The sequence below is a fragment of the Phyllostomus discolor genome, chromosome 5, assembly GCF_004126475.2.
Source record: "Phyllostomus discolor isolate MPI-MPIP mPhyDis1 chromosome 5, mPhyDis1.pri.v3, whole genome shotgun sequence".
NCBI classification, from domain to species: domain Eukaryota; kingdom Metazoa; phylum Chordata; class Mammalia; order Chiroptera; family Phyllostomidae; genus Phyllostomus; species Phyllostomus discolor.
Window position 1 is genome coordinate 108,380,501 of NC_040907.2, and position 16,583 is coordinate 108,397,083.

Here is a 16,583-nt window from a genome sequence, read left to right on the forward strand (position 1 = left end):
GAAATTCCAAGAATGTCTCCCTCTTTGCTAGGTCTTCCTCTCCCTCACTTTCCTTACCCCACCAATTACTATACCTCACCGATTCTCTTCTTTTCAGAATTTCCCCTGGTTTCTGCAGTAATACTATTCCTAGTTTTGCTTTTCATCTGAGTCTTTTCCCTTGAAAAGGGATCTAAAAGATCTGACTGAGATCCTCCTTTTAGAGAAGCTGAGAAAGGCATCATATTCTGAAGAGAAATCATTTCGGTGCATTTCCTTACTACAGATACTATATTTGTTAAAAAGTAAAAATCTTTAAAAATCTTCTCTATATTAAAGATGCTGCATACAAAATGCAGATGCAGGCCACAGATTGGTAGAAAATATTTGCAATGCATATAACTGACAAACAAATTATATCCAGACTGCTACAAATTAATAAGATAAAGATGAACAACTTGATTTTTTAAAAAACAGGCAATGAAACAAGTAACTAATAACAGATAAAATAAATATAAAATTACTGATAATAAGGAAAATGCAAATTAGAACCACAATGAAATATTGTATACCTTTCAAGTTGGTAATAATGACAATCCTGACAATATGTGAGTGAATGTGAGGGACCGCACAACCCCCATGTGGTCTGATGCATGTCCTCTCCTGATGAAGTGTCACTTGGAAGAACTTCTTTGAAGAGCATTTAACCAATCCAAGAATGCTAAAGGAGAACATGTGCTACAGCCCAGCAATTCCACTACTAGGTTCCCTAAGGAAAGGCTGGCACACATGCACATGGGGATGTGGACAATAAATATGTCTGCAGCATTATTTGTGATTGTGAAAAATGGGAAAAACAATGTTCATCAGTAGGACCATGAGTAAATAATTTGTGACATATTTATATAAGGATACCAATAAGCTTGAGCTGTGAACCAAAGTGTCACAGGTTCGATTCCCAGTCAGGGTACATGCCTGGGTTGCAGGCCATGACCCCCAGCAACCTCACATTGATCCCTCTCTCTCTCTCTCTCTCTCTTTCTCCCTTCCTTCCCTCTCTGAAAATAAATAAATAAATAAATAAAGATACCAATAGAACTGAAAAAGAAATAGATCTTCAGATGAACCCCAGAAATAGAATGTTGAGTGAAAAAAACAAGTTGCAGAAGTGCATTACAATATGAGCCTATGAAAATTTGTGGAACTATGTATGTTTGTGCATGTATACATATTCCTGATAATTCAACAGATAAGAGTTACCAATGGAGGAAGGTGGAAGGTGAATGAATGAGCTCCAGAATACATGCAGAGGTAACTTTAGTTTATCTAAAATGTATGATTTACTTTACATGGGTGGGGATTACCTTGGTATTTATTTTGTTTTGAAAAAAAACTTTTTTCTGAAAATTGTTTTTATTTTCTGTCCTATAAACCAAGTTGTCCCTTTCCTTTGTATATAAAAAGGCAGTGCACCAGAACTTTGCTAAAACTACAAAAAAAGCTAAATAAATTTCAAACACCATTACACATAGTAGACCTTCAACAGATATTTGATAGGTGAACCCATGATCATGAAAGCCCCAATATGCAGAACAATAGCCAAGTGTATTTTGTGCTGGTCTTGAGCTAAACACTGGGCCAAACACTTACATGCATTGTTCCCACTAACCCTCACAACAGCTGGTATTAATATTATTCCCACTTTACAGAAACTGAAGATGAGCCAGGGGATAAGCCCAGAGAATCAGTTAAGCCACAGAGTGGGAAGTTGAATTACCTCACGCATACCTAAGTAGCATGCACATGTCTAAGAAATTTATGCCGACCACCTGGAAACTAGCTATTACTCATAAACTTTAATCTCTGGGAAGAAAAAGTCAGTCCTTTAACTGGGAACTTGTGTGGTAAGATTATTTCCCTCCCCAGGAATGAGAGCTCTGCTATGATGTCTTCCTAACAAATTCTATGCCCCCTCACTACACTGGCAAACTCCTCAAAGACCAATTTGCAGGCAATTGACTCAGAAGCATCTAGATCGTCTTTGAGCAGTGGGACTCCAGGAGGCACTCTACAATAAAGCAAATTGGGCCACTGTGAGTTGAACAGTAATTGTACATTCAGCCAGATCCTCCCAAGGCTCACACTCCTTCCTGGGACCTCAATGGACACTTCTGGAAGCTGTATTAACTCTTTTAGGCCACTGGGGTGCTATTTGATGCACAGAGCAATCATTTATGGAATGATACCATGGAGACCCCAAAGAGTGAAGGCAACTTCCAAAAGGACTTTTTTTTTCCCAAGCTGGGACTTTCATGCTGGAATATTGCTCAATATTTTTAAAAGCTTTTATTTACTCACATTATCTAAGCTGTGCCATCATGCCTTGTGGCTCTCCCCTCACATGGAAGAGAGAGAAAGAAAATGATGCTGTGCTCTCCAGTGGAAAATAAGGAATGAGAAAAGCTCTTGAGGAGATGGGAGAAAACCTTCACTTTTGAATGACAGAGAACCTAGTTGGTTTCCAAATATGACAGCAATATTACTACTTCTTCATTACTGCAGAGTTTGGTGGTTTGGTCTTTAAGTGAACTCAAAACACTTTTGAGACTTTATATGAGTTTCCCCTGCTAGTGTGACACAGTTGATTCTCTCCTTTGTAAATAAAAAAGTGATGCATCAAAATTTTTGTTAGCACAACAAAAATGTCTTTTTCCCAAAATGGGAATAAATCATGTTGCAGCCCCACTCTGACAGGATAGAGTCAAGGATGGACAAGGAGGGGTGTTGACTCTCACCATCCTCTCTGGACACCACACTTGGAAATAATCATTGGTTATTCTTGTTAGTATACTTAACATTACTTATTGCTCATCCCTTGTCAGTTGGGTCTCTGCATGTTTTTTAAAAAATATTTTATTTATTTATTTTCTAGAGAAAGGGGAAAGGAAGAACAAAGGAGAGAAACATCAATGTGTGGTTGCCTCTCAAGCATCCCCTACTGGGGACTGGGCCTGCAATCCAGGCATGTTCCCTGACTGGGTATTGAACTGGTGACCCTTTGCCTCTCAGTCTGGTGCTAAATACACTGAGCCACACCAGCCAGGGACCCTGCATGGTTTTTATGACAATGATTAACCACACTTAATGGCATGAAGTCTGCACCACTGGTCAGTCACAGACTAAATTTCATGCCTGTGTACACTCACATGGGTACACATTCATGCACATACTTACACATGTGCACATGAACACTCACAAACACTCACTTCCAAGTACAACCAACTGAGTGTTGATTGCAATCCTCCCACACTAAGAAATGAATAAATTTCTCCCCATGTTATCCACTGCTCTAGTTATCTGTTACTATAAAGCAAACTACTGCCAAACTGAGTAGCTTAAAATAACAACAATCTTTTTTTTTTTTTTTTTTTTTTTTTTTTGTGGATCTGCAATTTGGGCACAGCACAGAAGGCAGAGATTTTTCTGCTTTCCTCAGCTGGGGAAGCTAACAGAGTCTAAGAAATCCACTTCCAAGATGGTGCACTCACGTGGCTGGTAAGTCGGTGCTAGCCATCAGCAACACAGGCAGCTGCAAGATCAGGGGCTTTGGTTCCTCTTCACATAGGCCTTTACATAGGGCTGCTTGGTCTTTCTCACAACATGGCAGCAGGGTGCTAAGAGTGAATGTTGCAACATACAGGAAGAAGCTACAAGCTTCTGGAGACCTAGGCATGGAAATGTCACTACTGCCTTATTCCATTAGCCACGCCATCACACACACACTCAGATTCAAAGGAAGGGAACATAGATGCTACCTCTCAAAGGCAGCAGAGTGAACTCATTTACAGCCTCTCTAATCTACCACATCCATAGGTCTCCTTTTTTTCTCCCATGTTGTCCCACCCTCTGTTTGTCTGTCCCAGACAGTGAGGAATTTTACACTAATTGCTGGGGATTCCCTATCTCACTACCTGCTCTCTCTCAAAGCATGTATTCTAAGAATAATGTTCAATAGCTCCAGCTTCCCCCATGTCTACTATCATGCAATATATATACAACATGAGGACCTGAAGTGGTTCCCTTTGCCTCAAAGAAAACTCAACTGAAAGCTAGTAGAATCTGCCCATGCTTGCTAGAGGAACACCTTCTACTCTGGGTGTGAAATCCTATGATAGGAAAAGTTCTAGGAAGAACAGACATGAACAATAGTGTCATCTGATGGTGACAAGGTAGGTGGGAGCAGACCCTACTTCCCCTGTTACACAGGTGGAACATCCAGCCAATCTTCTGAGGAACAGAGTGAACAACCAATGGTATCCCAGCATATATGAAGGTTGGAAGCCAAAAATTGCAGAGGACATTGAAAAATAGATGATAAGAAGATCACTTTGGGATAATAAGGTCCCTGGTACCCGAGCAGGGACCAGGGCTTCTGCAGCCCCAGGCCTGACACCTAATAGGCCTGCTGGAGGATCCTTGAATGAGAGCTAAATAAACAATTCCTTTCCCTACCAAACAGGGAGGATAGAGCAGCACCAGGATGGGCCTGGAGGCTTGAAGTTGCTGGGGAGAATAAACATGAAGTGGCAGATGAACAGGGGTGGTGTTCACCCACTGAGACTGTGGACACTGTCTGGGTCATTACCAGAGAAATAGGGGAGCTGAGTGCTGAGTGATATCTGAAGAAGGGAGAAGAGTTGGGCCATGTCAGACCCTGACCCGCATAGTCTCTAGTCTGGATAGTCAGGTTTTGGATAGTCAGGCTGTGTGAAACGCTGGGTACTTGTTAGGAGCGGCAGTCTTGAACAGGAAGAGTTTGTTCAAAAAAGGCTCTTGATGGCCGTTTAGGGAACTCTCTCACAGTGGCCACACCCCAGCCCCCACCACCCCAGCAGCCAGGGCCCCACCACCACCCCTGCCACCCTACAACTGGCTGAGCCCATACTCCCACACCTAGGTGGTGGAGGCCATGCTTCTGCCCCTGCTGCCATAGTATTAGCTGCGCGCCCAACCCCATGGGCAAGGTTATGGCCCTGGTGCCCTGATGACTGTGCCTCCACTGCTGCACACTGGCTGGCTGGCTAGCTAAGAGGAAGGAGGAGGCCCAGCCCCAACAAAGGAGAGCAGCAGGGCTCAGGGAGATAGCAGTCCTCAGAAAGAATTAACTCAATGGGGGAGCTGAACTACCATGAAGAGACTTTGAGAGTGCCTAGCACCTAGGACAGCAAAAAGGGAGGAGGCGAGTGAATTTTCCCTAATTAGTGCACCTCAAGGAAAGCACAACTGGTAGATTGAAGGTGCCAGGCTGGTGCAAAGAGGCAGTAGGGGCCTGGCAGTGAATGGAGGAACTGGGCTGGAGGCTGTGCAGCTGTGAAGATTGTGGCCCACACTGGGCCCCCATACTCCCAAAACCATAGGAAGGGAGAAAAGCGAAGCCCACCCCCACTCAGTGTACTACAGCCAGAAAGACCAGCAGAACTCACTTGGTTGGTTTAAAGTCAGCAGAAGGCTTTTTCCTCTTTTTGTTTTTTCCCCAAGTGAGACAACAAGACCTGGATCTGTGAAAGGACCAGAGTCAGACTCAAAAAGAGGTCACAAGGCTAATCCCAACAACTGAGAAACTGAGACAAATTTTACTTCACTATTCCAGAGAACTCACATGTTATTATTAATTTGTATTACTATTTATTATTATTATTTTCATTATTTTTACTTTTATTTTATTAGTATTTTTTTATTTCTCTTCTTTCTGTTTAATTTTCTTCATTTTATTTGTTTGTTTAATTGCATTGTTTGACTGGTTTTCCTGGCTTTTCTCTTTCATAGTGTATTTTAATTTTCCCTCTTTAACTTCACTTGTGTTCCAATAGCACACTACTCTAGGTCATGTACTTACTATTCTTGTTATTCAGATCATATAGTTTCTTTCATGTGATTGTTGTTCCAGTATTATTGTAAATAATAGTTGTTCCATACAATTGAAAATACTACACAGCACCCCACAACCACATCTTAGCCCATTTCACTGTCTTCCAGTCCTTTATTACTGTTGTGGTTAACTCTATTCTCTCATACAGTACTGCTATTTTCTATCCTTTACTCTCACTACATCTCATAATCTGACCTCCCACAAACTCTCTGTTTTCTGGACTCAACTCATAATTCTTTCCCCCTCTAAAAAGAGTCTTGTCTCTTTTCCGCCCTTTCTAAAAAGTGGCTAGTTAGGCGAAATATCGCAGTTAACACTATACTTATCCAAAGGATCTCCCATCTCTTCTCTATGGGTTGGTTCTTTAAATCCCATAGAATACACTCCTGCTACTTTAATCCATTTTGCCTTCACCCTCCAACTGATCACATAAAAGAGTAGGTGGGAGCCATGAACACCAATACACCTGCTGGAAGAGAGAACCCACCAACAAAGGAACCACCAGCAGATGGTAAAGGAAGATGGTGGAGGAGACAGTGAAAGCCACACTAACCTCCACCCAAGACTAATTTGGAATTACAACTAAATGGAGAAATTATTCAGCTCAAACAACTAAATAATAGTGAGAGAGAAGCCTCAAAACTTTGGACATAGAGAAGAACCAGCTTTGACACAACCTGTCCACACCTGTACAACACCATATGTGACATAGTGGGTGAAGTGACCTTCAGTTAACCAGCTGGAGAGAAGGACCCATCAAAGAAAGACCCAACAACAATCAAAACCCAAAGACATCAAGAGAACCAACATAAATGACAGCCCAAGAGCAGTAGGTTCAGGAGATCAAGGAGGCTGAACCACTGAATCTCAAAGGTATACTACTATAGAAGTTCATACCACAGAAAGAGGAAATCAGAACAGATCAATTTAAGTAGAAGAGGCTAACAAGAAGAGTCTTACAAAAAGTGAGAAGACAAAGAAACAATCCCCAAATGAAAGGAAAGGAGGAAGCCTCAGAAAGAATGCTAAATGAAACAGAAGCAACTCAACTATCAAATATTGAGTTCAAAGCAATGGTTATAAGGAAGCTCAATGAGCTCACAGAGAATTATCAGAAACTACAAAAAAAAATATGATGAACTCACTGAAAACTATATCAACATCAAAAAGGAAATAGAAACTATCAACAAGGGGCCAAGAGGAAATAAAAAATACAATTTCTGATCTGATGAACACAGTAGAAGAAATAAAAAACAAGGTAGAAAAAAACACCCAGATAGAGCAAGAAATGGAAGAGAGACTCAGAAGGAAGGAAGAGAAGTTAAGGGAACTACAGAACAACATTACATGGAATAATATCTGTATAATAGGGATACTAGAAAGAGAAGAAAAAGAAGAGCAAGGGACAGAAAACCTGTTTGAAAAAGTAATGATGGAAAACCTCTAATTTGATGAAAGAAAAAGTCACACAAATCCAAGAAACACAGAGTCCCAATTAAGAGGAACCCAAAGAGGCCCACTTCAAAACACATTAAAAACAATGGAAAAATTCCAAGACAAAGAGAGAATCTTAAAGGCAGCAAGGGAGAAACAGGAAGTAACATACAAAGGAGCCCCAATAAGACTGGCAGCTGACTTCTCAATGGAAATGCTCCAAGCCTAAAGAGAATGACAATAAATATTCCAAGTAATGAAAGCCAGAAGTCTGCAACCAAGATTACTCTACACAGCAAGGCTCTTAATTAAAATGGAAGGTCAAATAAGGAGTTTACCAGACAAAAGAAGTCTAAATAATACACCTCCACCAAACAGCTCTGCAAGAGATGCTAAAGGGGCTGCTTTAAGAAAAGAGGAAAAAAGTGAGAGAGAGAGGAACACAGGTATGAAGAAATGGCAATGAATAAGTACCTATCAATAATAACCTTAAACATAAACAGATTGAATGCTCCAATGAAAAGACATGGGGTAGACCCTGGCTGGCGTAGCTCAGTGGATTGAGTGCGGACTGGGAACCAAAGTGTCCCAGGTTTGATTCCCAGCCAGGGTACATGCCTGGGTTGCAGGCCATAACCCCCAGCAACTGCACATTGATGTTTCTCTCTCTATCTATCTATCTCCCTCCCTTTCCCTCTAAAAATAAACAAATAAAATCTTTAAAAAAAGTTTTAAAAAAAGAAAAGACATGGAGTAGCTGAATAGATAAGAAAGCATGACCCACACATGTGCTGCCTACAAGGGACCTACCTCAGAACAAAAGACTTACACATACTAAAAGTGAAGGGCTGAAAACAAATATTCCAAGCAAACAGACAGAAAAAAAAAGCCAGGGTAGCAATACTCATATCACACACAATAGACTTCAAAAGAAGGGCCATAAAAAGAGGCCCAGAAGGTCACTTCATAATATTCAAGGGAAGAATCCACCAAGAAGATGTAAACATTGTAAATATATATCCACCCAATACAGGAGCACGCAAATACATACAGAAAATCTTGGAGGACTTCAGAAAAGATATCAATAGCAACACAATTATAGTAGTAGATTTCAACAGCCCACCATAAAAAGTGGATAGATCTTCCAAACAAAATTTCAACAAAGATACTGTGGTATTGGACAATGCCCTAGATCAAATGGACTTAACTGATATATAGAGAGCCTTTCCTGCCAAGAAAGGAAAATACACATTCTTTTCAAAACTACATGGAACATTCTCAAAGATAGACCACACAATAGGTACCAAACAAGCCTAAAAAAAATTCAAGAAAATTGAAATCATATCAAGCATTTTCTCTGACCACAAAAATCTGAAACTAGAAACCACTCTCAAGGAATAAACTCAAAAACACTCAAACTCATGGAAATTGATTACCATGCTATTAAACAATGAATGGGTCAAGAATGAGATTAGGGAAGAAATAAAAAAGTTTCCAGAAACAAATGAAAATGACTCACTACAACCCAAAATTTATGGGCACTGTGAAGGCAGGTCTGAATGGGAAGTTCATAGCAATACAGGCCTACCTAAGAACATGGAAACATTTCAAATAAAGAACCTAGCCCTACACCTACAAGAACTCAAAGAACAGCAAAGACAGCTCAGAGCAAGTAGAAGGAAGGAAACAACCAAGATCAGAGCAGAGTTAAATGACATAGAGACTAAAAGCACAATTTGAAGGATCAATGAATCCAGGAGCTGGTTCTTTGAAAAGATAAACAAAATTGGCAAGCTGTTAAGCCAGCTCATCAAGAAAAAGAGAGAGGACCCAAATAAACACAATCAGAAATGAAAGGAGAAATTACAACTGGCACCACAGAAACGCAAAGGATTGTAAGATTACTACAAAGAACTATATGGCAAGAAACATGAAAGCCTAGGTGAAATGGACAAATTTCTAGAAAAATATGATCTTCCAAAACTCAATGAAGAAGAATCAGAAAGCCTGAACAGACCAAAACAGCAGATAAAATTGAAGCAGTAATTAAAAAACTCACCACACAAAAAGCCCTGGACCAGACAGTTTCACAGGAGAATTCTACAAAGCATTTAAGGAAGAGCTAACCCCTATCCTTCACAGACTATTCCAAAAAATCCAAAAAGATGGAAGACTCCCAAATTCTTTTTATGAGGCCAGCATCATCCTAATCCCAAAACCAGATAAAGGCACAACAAAGGAAGAAAACTTCAGGCCAATATCACTGATGAACATAGATGCTAACATCCTCAACAAAATATTGGCAAACTGCATCCAGCAATACATTAAAAACATCATACACCATGACCAAATGGATTCATCCTAGGGATGCAAGGATGGTACAATATTTGCAAATCAATAAACATAATACATCACATAACCAAAAGCAAAGACAAAAATCACATGATCATAGCAATAGATGCAGAAAGGCATTTGAAGAGGTTCAGCACTCATTTATGATAAAAACACTCAGCAAAGTGGGAGTAGAGGGAGCATTCCTCAACATAATCAAGGCCATATATGAGAGACCTACAGCCAACATCATACTCAATGGGCAAAAAGTAAAAACTTTCTCATTAATACCGGGAACAAGACAAGGTTTTCCACTTTCACCACTTCTATTCAACACAGTATTGGAAGTCCTAGCCATAGCAATCAACAACAACAACAACAACAACAACAACAACAAAAGACTTCCAAATTGGAAAAGAGGAAACAAAACTGGCATTGTTTGCAGATGACATAAGAGTATACATAGAAAATCCTATACATTCCACCAAAAAACTGCTCAACCTAATAAATGAATTTGGCAAAACAGTGGGATACAAAGTCAATATCCAGAAATCAAAGGCATTTTTGTATATCAACAATGAAACATCAGAAACTGAAATCAGGAAAACAAATCCCATTTGATAGAGCAACAAGAAAAATAAAGTACTTAGGAATAAGCCTAACCAAGGAGGTAAAAGGCCTGTACTCAGAAAACTACACATCACCAAAGAAAGAAATTAAGAAAAATAAGAACAAATGGAAACATATACTGTGTTGATGGATCGGGAGAATTAACATAATCAAAACATCCATACTACCCAAAGTAATTTATAGATTCAGTGCAATACCTACTAAAGTAACAATGGCATATTTCACATATATAGAACAACATTTTAAAAATTTATATGGAACCATAAACTACCCCGAATAGCTGCAGCAATTTTGAGAAAAAAGAGAAAAGTGGGAAGGATCACAATACCTGATACCAAAATGTATTACAAGGCCACTGTCATGGTATTGGCATAAGAACAGACACATGGGCCAATGAAAGAGAATGGAGAACCCAGAAATAAACCCAAGCCTCTAGGGTCAATTAATTTTCAACAAAGCGGACAGCAGCATTAAATGGAGCAAAAATATCCTCTTCAACAAATGGTGTTGGGAGAGCTGGACACTACAAATCAAACTTGAGCACCAACTTACACCATACACAAAAATAAATTCAAGGTGGATAAAAGATTTAAATATAAGTTGTGACACCATTAAAGTCCTAGAGGAGAACATAGGCAGGAAAATCTCACATATTCCACGTAGCAATATTTTCACTGATATATCCCCCAGAGCAAGGGACATAAAAGAAAGAATAAACAAATGGGATCTCATTAAAATAAAAAGTTTCTGCACAGCTAAAGAAAACAACATTAAAATGAAAAGAGAACCAACCATATGGGAAAATGCATTTGCCAATGATAATTCAGACAAAGATTTAATCTCCAAAATATATAAAGAACTCACACAACTCCACTCTAAGACAAGCAACCCAATTAAAAAATGGGCAAAGAACTTGAACAGACACTTCCACAAGGAGGACATACAGAGGGTCCAGAGACATATGAAAAGATGCTCAGTACCACTAGCTATCAGAGAGATACAAATTAAAACCACAGTGAGATACCACTTACACCAAGCAGAATGGCCATCATAAAGAAAACAACAAACAACAACTGTTGAAGCATCTCGGAGAAAAGGAAACCCTAGTATACTGTTGATGGGATTGCAGACTGGTGCAACCATTATGGAAAACAGTACAGAATTTCCTCAGAAAACTAAAAATGGAACTGCCTTTTGACCCAGCAATTTCACTGCTGGGATTATATCCTAAGAACCTTGAAACACCAATCCAAAAGAACCTATGCACCCCAATGTTCATAGCAGCACAACTTACAATAGCCAAGTGCTGGGAGCAACCCAAGTGCCCATGAATAAATGAATGGATCAAAAAACTATAGTACATTTATTCAATGGAATACTACACAGCAGAAAGAAAGGAGTTTCTACTCTTTGGGACAGCATGGATAAAACTGGAGAGCATTTTGATAAGTGAAATAAGCCAGGCAGTGAGGGACAAATACTATATGATCTCACCTTTAACTGGAACATAATCAACAAAAGAAAAAAAGCAAGCACGATATAACCAGAGACCTTGAAATGTAAGAACAATCTGACAGTAACCAGAGGGGAGATGGGAGGGGATAATGGGGGGAAGGGTTTTCAGGAACTACTATAAAGGACACATGGACAAAACAAGGGGGGGTGGAATCAGGGGAGGCTGGTGGGGATGGCTGGGGTGGCGAGGGAAAATGCAGACAACTATACTTGAACAACTATAAAATATTTAAAAAAAAGAATTAAAAGCTCTAGGAAGAACATAGCCCAAGGTGCTTGGCAGGAAGACTATAACAGTCAATTGAATCCTTCCTAAAAGCACTGCTCTGCACACAGAGAAGTTACTGGTTCTCTGCTGCTTCCAGTGTGATGCAATAAAACCTCCTCTATATCTAAAACATTTTGGAGTCAGCTATCCAGAATTAGCATCTATTTGTACACAAAGGAAATGTAAGTACTAGTCAGGCAAAGCCATTGTCCAGTGAATCATGGGGCAGGAACAAAAAGAGATGTGTGGTGTTCTACAGACTCCAGCACTGTCTGAGTGAGCCTAGTGGTTAATGACAGGGGCCTAAGCAGACTGCCCGGGTTAAGTTCTGCTTTCCACTAACAACTTGGTAATCTTGGCCAAGTTTTAAAACATCTCTAAACCTCTCTTTCCTCATTTATAAAGCTGGGATAAAAATACCCCTCACTTCACAGAGTAACTGTAAGGACTTGTAAACACTAAACAAAATGCTTGTTTTAGTTAGTTAGAGCTTGGTGAGTATTACACTCTATCAGCAGTGAAAGTAACCACTTGTTCTGGCTAAGATTGCTCCTCTTTGACCTATGAAGGGGTGAAGGGGAGTGATGGAGCCCAGTGGAGGAAGAGAACCTGCAGTTCTGAATGAGAACTTTGTTTTTGACTCATCCCCTAAGGACAGCTCTGTGCTATGACTCCAATGCCCAAAGACTCCATTAGGCAATTCTTTATTACCAAGACAGCAAACAAAATGTTGAGTAGGTTCACTCCTTGACACCCTACAGTTGTGTTTTAACTGTGGAGATGAGACAATGGGGCTAGAATTTAATATGGACCCTACCACACTCTTCTTTGGATTTGCCTAGCAGTTAATGCAGATGTATGTATAAACAACAGGGATGAGGGGAAAATGTGCCCTCTGCTGTGGTTTGCAGGAATCAGATATGAGAGAAAGCCAAAAAGGAAGTTCTTTGTGGAGAAGATGCCAAAGAAGCCTCTCCAAGGGAGTCTGCTATACAAGACAACATCAATTATCAAATCTCAAGACTGACTAGGGTGGGACACATACTGTCATCAACCTTTGCCAAGTTCTAACTACACATGGGCCACCCTTTCCATGCTGGGTTTGACTGATAAAGTCTGGCCCAGTAACACAAGATTCCACTACCCAGGGACATAACTCTTTCTAAGCAGGGGACACAATTCAAAATCTCTTGTCTTAGAATAAAGAGTATTTCAGATCATCTTAATTTTCTTTGGGCCCCAAATACACAAAGCCAGGTATAGAGAATTGATATCTACCAAACAAATCATTCCAGGACTCTTAAATGTGCTCAGAAGTCTCCTAGCCCAATTGGGCCATGGTTTCCATGACAACCAATAAATGAATAAGGCTTTGATGTTAATGGCCACTTTCCACAGGACATGGTATAACTTTTTAAGTCTTGGTATTTCCATGGGAGTTCTTCATATATGACCTTGAAGAACACTGTTTTGTGGTTATAAAATCCAGAACAGAATGATTACAAGCTTGATTTCTTACACAAGTACCTATATTCCAGTGGATGTTTTCAGTCCTCATCTATTGCTCAGATTTTATCTCACTATATGTAAAAAAAACCTCCTACTTTCCCCATGTTTCTTTCCACCACAAACTTTTAATGAAGAAGCCTGGGGGCTCTGGCTCTGGCAGGGTTTTATTAGTCAGAGCAGAAACATAGAAATAATATGTGTATAGACATGTAGGACTTAATAAAAAATGTAGATCTTAACAAATGATTAAAAGCCTATAATATGCTGCTTCTCCAGGGTTCATCAGAGGTGAACTCCAGGGATCCAAAACATAGGTTCTATCAGTAGCTTGGGGAATCATGGTGACAGGATCTTAAACTGCATGTTTGTGGTTAGTATTCTGGAAGCTAGTGGGAAGGTTATAGGGACTGTGTCTGCTTTCCATGTACCCTGGATTTCAAATCATCATCTTATCTCACCTTCACAGTCTCCCAGCAAAGTGTTATTGATTATACTTTACAGATGAGAAACTGAAGTTCAATAATACTTAGTAACTTGCTCAAGGATGCACAGATAATAAACAATGGATCCAGGGCTTAAGTCCTGCTGGCTTCAACTTAAAAGCCCATGCATGAACCATTATGCCTTCAATCACCAGGACAAGGCCTGGGACACAGGGACCAATATCAAAGTCCATTTGTAATAGGAACTGCATGCTACCCATGGGGTCATAAGCTCAGGTGCCTATAGGGTCAAATAACATAAATTAGTATGGTACATGGGGTAAAAGATATTAGGGGATAGGGGACTTGGATAAAATAAGAGACCAAGACCATTTTCTGTCTAAAAGAGGTGCCTCTAAACATCTCCATATAACTGTTGGCATTACAACTATCAAAATTTTCAAGAAACTGGAAATCTGATTTTTAAGTGAAAGATTTTTCAATTTGAAAAAATGGCCAGTAACCCCTGGCTTCATTTTTAACCCCTATAAGCCAAACAAAATACATTCTAGATGCTATTCAATATCCTCTGCTTTTGGACTGAACTGCTATAAGGGTAAAACCTCCGTCTTCTTTACTTTTATAGACCCAGGCCCTAGAACAGAATATAAATGCTTAATAAATTTTTATACAAGTGAAGAAATTCTCAGATCAACACTCTGGAGAGGTGAAGAAGTATAGAGCCCTGGCTTTTAGATACAGAGTACTTTCATCAGAGCCAGGCTGCCCAGGTTAGTGGGAAAGCTAAAATATAGCAGATGGACCCATAAATATTCCCAGTGAATTTCAGTCAGGGTGGGAAGCAGATCACATCTTTCCTTTGGGAAGCACAAAGTTGATCTGAGAACTGGGTAAGACTGAGCTAGCACCCAAACACTGGAACTGTCAGGGAAGGGAGGCTAGAAATAAAAAACCTGAACCATGTCTCCTAGCCTAGTTCTTTTCCAGTATATTCCCTATGTTCCAGTTACCCAGTCTATGAAATGGGGTGAATGGGGTATACAAGTCCAAATCATAAAGGAAAATAATGAGTTAATGAACAATAAGTTATTTGGCATTTTTTACAGAAAAACATGCCAAAGTATTCAATGCCTCTTATAAATATGATCCCAAGAAGATTCTGAGTCATCTTTGAAAATCCATAAATATCTCTGGATAATAAGTTAGATGAAATGTTAACAAAGGGGTTTCCCAATAAAAACCTGCCTAAGTCTCCATCCATCTTAGTCTATTTTCAATGTGAAAAGTATCTCGTATTTTCTGTTCTTTGACTGTAGGTATGTTTTTGGGATAGTAACTCAAAATTAATAGTCAAGCAAAAACTAAGTCCTCATAAAAAGGTATGTTTCCAACTGTATGACTAGCCTTCAATATATTCAGCTCTAAAGTAGACCTCACTGTCAGGAGCCTTGTTCCAAGACAACAAGGAAAATCACTTATACCTATGCTGTCACCAGCTGCCACTAGCTAGAGTATTGGCCCAGTACACAGGCTAGACTTCTCCCACATGCCGGTAAGCAGGAAAAGGAGCACTGCTTTGATGCTCCCCACTGATTATACCTTAGTATGCACTACTGGCACAATTTGATGTTCTGGCTCTCCCAGGCCCTGGTGTTGGCATGACCAGAGCTTGAGATTGCTAGCCATCCCTGTGACTCACGTCTCAAGACACATACTCCTTTCCTAGTTCCTAAAGGAGTTGGCCTCTTCCCTGTCTTTTAAGCTAAGACTATACCTGAACAATATATCTTTTTAAACTAAAGAGACAGTATTACCCCATACTCAATAGTCCATTCATTCCCAGCCCTTCCTCATCCTGAAGAATAGTTTTGCTTGACATCTTTATTAAATAATACAACATACTCCTCTAAGCAACCACAGACAACTTGTGATGATATTAAAACCAACCAACTCCAGCTTCCAATCATTCCAAAAGTACCCCCAGAGCAGAGTATGATACAACTTCAAAAATAAGAATACCAACCTTTAGGAACAGTGGGAGAAGACTCAATAGGCTCCTCTGATGCTCAGCTGGGCTCCTATGACCCAACTGCTGATATTCCAGAAATTTCTTTTCTACCTTCTCCCAGAGAGCTGCGGGGCCCTGGAACTGCCCTCCATGTGGGAAGTCAGGCTGAACAACATCAGGCTGGCCTTCATTTTTGGAACCGGATCCTTAGCTCTGTCTTCAGCCTTTGAAAACATCTTCTCCCTCCATGCCTTAGCAAAGCAGCTCTGAATTCAGAACAGAAAAACAAAAACGAAAGTCCTTTCACAGCACTTCCTGATGAATCTGGTTGGTGGGACAAGGGTACTGTATGCATCAGTCCATTTCCTCCTGAAGATGGTTCCTCTAAGAATCTGAAACCAACTAAAATAGGAAGAATTTGTAAAAAAGAGACTCAGATTTACAGTTACTCACAGATATTGACAATCTAACATGTGCTGGGCTTTTAACACAGACTCTTATGAGAGAAATGTGTATTCTGAGTTTCTCTACATGGTT

The 16,583-nt window shown here is 39.9% G+C and overlaps 1 protein-coding gene across 1 annotated transcript in view; it reads right to left on the bottom strand.

The window, feature by feature from the left end:
* The window catches only part of WDFY4 (WDFY family member 4), a 324,491-nt gene extending 308,184 nt beyond the window's left edge, over positions 1-16,307 (bottom strand). The window contains 1 exon segment of the mRNA XM_028512450.2: positions 16,062-16,307. Coding sequence (XP_028368251.1) covers positions 16,062-16,295 — 234 coding nt within the window. The 5' untranslated portion in view covers positions 16,296-16,307.
* Between the last annotated feature and the right edge of the window lie 276 nt (positions 16,308-16,583).